This window comes from Agrilus planipennis, unplaced genomic scaffold, assembly GCF_000699045.2.
Source record: "Agrilus planipennis isolate EAB-ADULT unplaced genomic scaffold, Apla_2.0 scaffold83, whole genome shotgun sequence".
NCBI classification, from domain to species: Eukaryota; Metazoa; Arthropoda; class Insecta; order Coleoptera; family Buprestidae; genus Agrilus; species Agrilus planipennis.
The window spans coordinates 803632-810277 of NW_020438895.1; the positions used below are offsets into that span (position 1 = coordinate 803632).

At 31.0% G+C, this 6646-nt stretch overlaps 1 protein-coding gene across 2 annotated transcripts in view; it reads left to right on the top strand.

Annotated features, from left to right (window-relative positions):
* The window catches only part of LOC108734332 (calcium-activated potassium channel slowpoke), a 68248-nt gene that overhangs the window by 13287 nt on the left and 48315 nt on the right, over window positions 1-6646 (top strand). Inside the window, exons 1-2 of one of the 2 annotated variants that reach the window (XM_025973114.1) lie at window positions 3504-3559; window positions 3906-4002. In XM_025973114.1, coding sequence (XP_025828899.1) covers window positions 3982-4002 — 21 coding nt within the window. In that variant the 5' untranslated portion in view covers window positions 3504-3559; window positions 3906-3981. Of the gene's footprint in view, window positions 1-3503; window positions 3560-3905; window positions 4003-6646 lie in introns of those variants that run through there. The other variant, XM_025973115.1, reaches the window with a different exon arrangement.

Genomic DNA, 6646 nt, shown 5'->3' on the forward strand with positions numbered 1-6646 from the left:
CGAAATTAATAAGTAATAGTGACTGCGTAGTGATCATTGAAAATTAAATTATATATTTAGAAGTGCCTAAGCAGGTGCGTGCCTATTCGCTCGCTGCATGGTATTTGCAGACATGATGGAATGACAGCAAGTTTCAAGGACCTAGAACTCATACCTCTTCTCATTTTTCCCTTTTTTCTATCATTTTAATTAAACGTTTTTTTGGTAACGATCTCGTTGTATAGGAAGCCGCCTGATCTTGAACTGGAAGGTCTTTTCAAGAGACATTTTACTACCGTAGAATTCTTCCAGGGTACCATTATGAATCCTATTGATCTACAAAGGGTAAAGGTAAGTCGGGGTCAAATACCGCCTACCCCATTCGACACGTCCAGAAAATAATAAGCGTGAAATATTTTCAATATCTATACATTGTTTGTTATGGGTCACTTTTTCAAAAAGTATAACGCACGCTGTTGCAAATTGATAAATGAATAATATTAGAAACAGAACTGTTTATTTAATAATCTGATAAATTATATTTTTTAAATAAATCGACGCACACAATAATATTATCTATAATATCGAAAGGAAAACAATGTTTCAAACTGTAAAAAGTAAAGAAAGTAAAAAGGAGTTGAACCTTTACATTTTCTTAAACTGAACAGTTCAGTTAGTCAATATGGTGGCCAACATCCGCCATATTAATACATTTGTAAAGTTATAAATATTAAAAAATATTAAAATATTACAGCTTATTAGACGATAGTTTATGTCAAACATAATTAATTCTTACTCCATTATTCTAATTTAACTCCAAATTTGTAACAGTGTGAATGTAACTTTACTCTGCGAAAAGTGATAGAGAATTTTTCTATGCAAAAATCTTATTGTCATAGAAATTTTTCTGCGAGACATAAAATAATTTAACAATTAAGCAAACTGAATACTTTTGTTTTTGTTTTTGTATTTTTTAAATACACCCGTATTGATAACGATGTTTTAAAGTTTAATATTTTGCTTTTTGTATTTTTTCTTATTTATTCCTTTATTTAGATCTTTTTAACAATAAACAACTAACCCATTCTTGTAGATTCTAATCAAGAAAAAAATCTATGGCTTTTTCTTTATACATAAAAAATCAAACGTTTATTTGACTTAATATATTTAATCAAAACTCGTTAAATTTTATTTTAGCGTAGTGAAAATAGTTTTACCAGCACATATGAAGGATACCCAATTATTATTTATTAAAAATGCACGACAACATAATGAAAATTTTAAAAAATTAGTTTCACCACATTCGCTAATTTATATTTTAGACGCGAATGTTTTTTTAACATGATTGAACAAAACTTTTGGCAGGTACTGTATGAAAAGTATATTTAATGAACATGAGTCGAGAGTGTAATGAGCTTTTTTCTCTCTACCTACGATTTTGCCAACGTCCATCCAAGACATTGGAAGGGGCACATCGCTACAGAAAGTAAATGAAGTATAGTTCGTAGAATTATTTATTGTTGTCATTCTTTATTTCATAGAAGTAGAAGAGCGACAACTACATAAGTGTATCAATAAATTGTTCTGATAAGGTTTAGTGTTTTGTTTTTGTAACTGGTATTTTTGGTTGGTAATTTTTGTTCATTTTTTTTGGCTTTCGAAGTCGTAATACACAAACTTAGTAATAGTAGCAGCATAATTTGTTTGCAGGCAATTTTTGCTAGTAGCATTCCGGAGATTATAGATCTCGTAGGGACTAGATCCAAGTATTGTGGCGAGTACAAGAGAGAGCATGGAAAGAGGTACACATATACACTAATACACGCCTAAGCACACTGTCTTTTATTGTTAATTTATTATTCTTTTTTTTTTTTTTCGTTTAAAGTAATATAAATATTAAACCGTTTACATCGCTTTACTATTTCAAAATCGATTTTGGCTACTTTTAGTGAAAAAAAAATTGATTTACATATAGATACAGTAATTATGCTTCTAACATCTACTGTTTTTCGTTATAAACGGTCAATAGCGTTTAAAATAGGGGAAACTTATGTTAAATTTCGCTATGTTTAAAATCTAATAAATACACCCTCTGTTATAAGTAGGGTATTTGCACAATGAATTTCTTTGGAAAATTCTGAATTTAATATTGTCCTTTTCAATTTTTTAATTCAATTTACAAACATCGAATAACTAACAATTACAATAGTTGCCAATATTTTGTTGGTGCAATAAGATACAGTTGCCAATCTTTCATTGTTGCAACAACAAACAGTTGCCAATCATTCCTTGTTACAACAAGAAACAGTTGCCAATTTTTCATTGTTGCAACAAGAAACAGTTGCCAATTATTCTTTGTTACAACAAGAAACAGTTACCAATCTTTCATTGTTGCATCAAGAAACAGTTGCCAAACTTCGATTGTTGCATCAAGAAACAGTTGCCAAACTTCGTTGAAACAATCAACGATTGCTATTGTTTCTTCAATACAAGAGAAACAGTTGTCAATCTTTCTTTCCTTAAAAAAGAAATAAAGGAATGGTTGGTAACAATTTTTCTTTTATTCCTGATAGCAACAAGGAATTTCCGTTTGATTGACTCTTCTTTTATTGAGAACCGAATCGGAAATGTACGTTTTTCTTTAGTAGCGCATTAATGCAAGGAAATACATTAGTATTTAATTTCGAACAATAATTTATGTGACTGTAGGGCATAAAATTTTGAACGATTTTATTTTCTTTGAGTATACAATACACAGCCAGCCCCGCACCTGTATGATGCAAGCAATTTGGTTTTCCGACGTCTTGAAATTATTAAGATTATTTATTATTACTGCTGTTATGAGTTGTGTTTGCAGTAGGTAATTAAAAGCACCTATAACCGTAGCAATGGCCATTGAAAACCCTTAAGAGCACCCAAAAATACTATTTATTATTATCAGTTTTTTTTATTTTACTCCAGGTATTTTATTACATTAGATTTGTAAATACCATCGTCTTTACCATAAATAANCCTTATTCTATTTTAATAATTTGCATTTGCATCCAATTAAGGATGTTACAAAGCGAAAGTATCAAAATATTGTTGTTTTATTACATTTAATTACTAATGAATCACCTATTTTTATTAATGATTCATTATCATCATATGGCATCGTTTCTGAGTCCTTCCTGTCGTCCCAATCCAGGTATTTCCTGAAAACCTAGAACACACATCATCATCATAGGATCCTAAGATTGGTTGAATATGCACCTCCACTATATCCTATACTGAGCTAATCTTTACATTTCTCTAAAAAATTTTAATTGTAAACAGTAATTTAATCTAAACTCTACTCCTCTTAACTCCTGTCTCTGCTTCTAATATGTTTCATACTAGTCATTCGTGCCTGAGAAGGTGTGCTACCTTATTGACTTCAATTCTAATAACCTTTTCCATCCACGGTGTTATTATTAGTGATATATAAATGTAGTACCTGAGAACAACAATTTATTTCTTTATCCTTTATCTTGTTTCAGGTTGTACTGGTATTTATTCTTAGCATAGCATCGCTAATCATATACTTCATAGACGCATCTAAGTGAGTAATCTTTAGATAATCTACTATTGTTAACCAATTTTACAAGAACATATCTAACCGGTTCAAAAGAGATAAATTCCTAAACTCTTTTGTGAAGTTTAGAATTCTGGGTTCGAATCCGTTTCGTCCTTGATCACAAACGTCATCTTCAGGGTTCTAAGAGTAGTTAGATATACAAACCCAGAATGTTGAACTTCGTACTCGATGAAACCTTTGAAATGTTTTTTGTTTATTTCATAAGTAGCTGCTGTGTTTATGTTTTTCGGTTTACATTAAATCCTTGTTAAGAAATTTTCATGCAATTATGTGCCTGCTAATTTATTAATTATTTCATGCATTGTTTCAGTGACGGCGTGGAACGTTGCCAAGAATGGAGCAACAACATAACGCAGCAAATTGACCTTGCCTTTAACATATTTTTTATGGTCTACTTTTTTATAAGAGTAAGTAAATGGCTAAAAATCCTCTTTTACAGTTAAATACATTTTCTGTCAATAAAGGGCTAATATTGGTCTAACATTGGAGACGAAAAATGGCCCGACATCGCAGTAATTATGAAGTACCTGCTTATTTTGCAGAACTTTTGGTTTCTCTTGATGGAAAGCTTTAATTTTTTTTATTTATTAAAAAGCCAGTTGGCAGAGCCACGGTAATTTTTCATTCGCTCTTGAACTTAATTTCATCATGCTCTACTTTCCTAGTGGGAATACAAAATTGATTTTCTGGCTTATCCTGGGGCAGTAGATGGAAGTCAACATTAGTATTGATTAATATACTTATTGCGCTTCACTCTTCTACTAAGAGGGTAATAAATTTGTTCTTGAGATCTGAATATAATATTTTTCACGTAATGAAACCAATCGTTAACAAAACTGATTTCTGTCCACTTTCACTTTAAGTGGTAGATTATGCATTAAATAAATCTTAATGTCGGCGTTTCTGAATGTAGATGGTTCTACTAGTTCATTTGTAAATTATAAAGGTAGGTGTAATATGGTACTTTAAAGTACGAAACAGCTTTTAAAAAACCTTTGGAATGAGGTCCGTTTTCTTACAAAGCACTTAGTCTAAAATCTTTCTCTTACCCTATTGTTCTGTGTCTGTTGTCTTGTTTACTTGAGAATACGACTCGTACGCTTATGTCAAGGATTTAAAAATCCGTATACGTCCTAAAGTACCGGCTTTAATTTAACCTCTTCCTGAATAAGAGAATATTATGTACATTACTGCTCAGTTTTAATCCACAATTTCTTTCTTTTTCCATTACCAAGTAGTTTCATTTATTAACTCCAAACAGGAGACGATTTCAAATGAAAGAAAAACTGAAGTTTTTTTTCTAAAAATTAATAATTGGAAAACCTCATCTACAGGAAGTTGTTATATAATTAAATGCCACTTCATAAAAACAACGACATTTTCTTTATTCAACGCTCCAACACCCGGAATGGTTTTCCTTTGTTATTGTTAAACAGTACAGATACAAAATGGATTGCAAAATTTCATTCTTTTCAAGTTGTTTCGGATGAACGGTTTATAAATGTTCCAAAAAATTTTTTAAAATAGTTTTCTGTACTTACTTTAAATCAATTAGGGTTATTTATTTTACCAAGACAATGATAATAAACAATTGCGTGAAAGTACATAGGTTTGCTAAACATTAGAGATTCTAGAAATCTGGTCAATTTATTTTTAGTGTTTCTAATTAATCTCCGCTACTAAACATTTCTTAAGTTTTTAACAGCGTATAAGTTATTGTCATTTAACGTGGTTTTTACTGGAGATACGTACAAGTACGTATAACATCTCTAAAATCAGGTCAACAGAAATTCTTAACTAGTAAATTCAATAATAATGGTAAAAAATTGTATAAAAAGTTGATAAGTAGTATATGCCATTTTATACAGTCTATGCTTTATGCAATAACAACCCCCTATAACGACAAGAAAATCCCAGTCTTTGGGTCTAATCTCAGAAATTTCAAATGGTCGTAAGTCGTCAGAAAGTCGTGTCCTATCCACAGGAGCAGAGCTTGTTGACGTCATGCTCACGAAAAAGAATAAGAATTCTTGATAGATTCTTAAGCTATTGATTCTGGGTTTTACATACACAAGAGTGAACAGTGATCTTGAATTTTCCGCTTAAAAAATCTAGGTCAACTCGTTTCGGCAAATGCTTCGAAAGCTTTTCAATCCAAATTAATGAACAACGGGCTTGTATGACTTTTTTATAATACAATTCTTTATTTTAGATATTTTACTCTTACTAATACTACAATAGAACTTTTGCTGTTGAAGTCATAGTTATTGGGCCGCATTTTTATCTGCGGCTCTTACACAGCGGGTTGGTTTAAAAGGTCAATGGGTTGCAGCCCTCTTCTTATTCTATTTTAATAATTTGCATTTACATCTAATTAAGGATGTTACAAAGCGAAAGTATCAAAATATTGGAGTTTTATTACATTTAATTACTAATGAATCACCTATTTTTATTAATGATTCATTATCATCATATGGCATCGTTTCTGAGTCCTTCCTGTCGTCCCAATCCAGGTATTTCCTGAAAACCTAGAACACACATCATCATCATAGGATCCTAAGATTGGTTGAATATGCACCTCCACTATATCCTATACTGAGCTAATCTTTACATTTCTCTAAAAAATTTTAATTGTAAACAGTAATTTAATCTAAACTCTACTCCTCTTAACTCCTGTCTCTGCTTCTAATATGTTTCATACTAGTCATTCGTGCCTGAGAAGGTGTGCTACCTTATTGACTTCAATTCTAATAACCTTTTCCATCCACGGTGTTATTATTAGTGATATATAAATGTAGTACCTGAGAACAACAATTTATTTCTTTATCCTTTATCTTGTTTCAGGTTGTACTGGTATTTATTCTTAGCATAGCATCGCTAATCATATACTTCATAGACGCATCTAAGTGAGTAATCTTTAGATAATCTACTATTGCTAACCAATTTTACAAGAACATATCTAACCGGTTCAAAAAAGATAAATTCCTAAACTCTTTTGTGAAGTTTAGAATTCTGGGTTTGAATCCGTTTCGTCCTTGATCACAAAGTTCG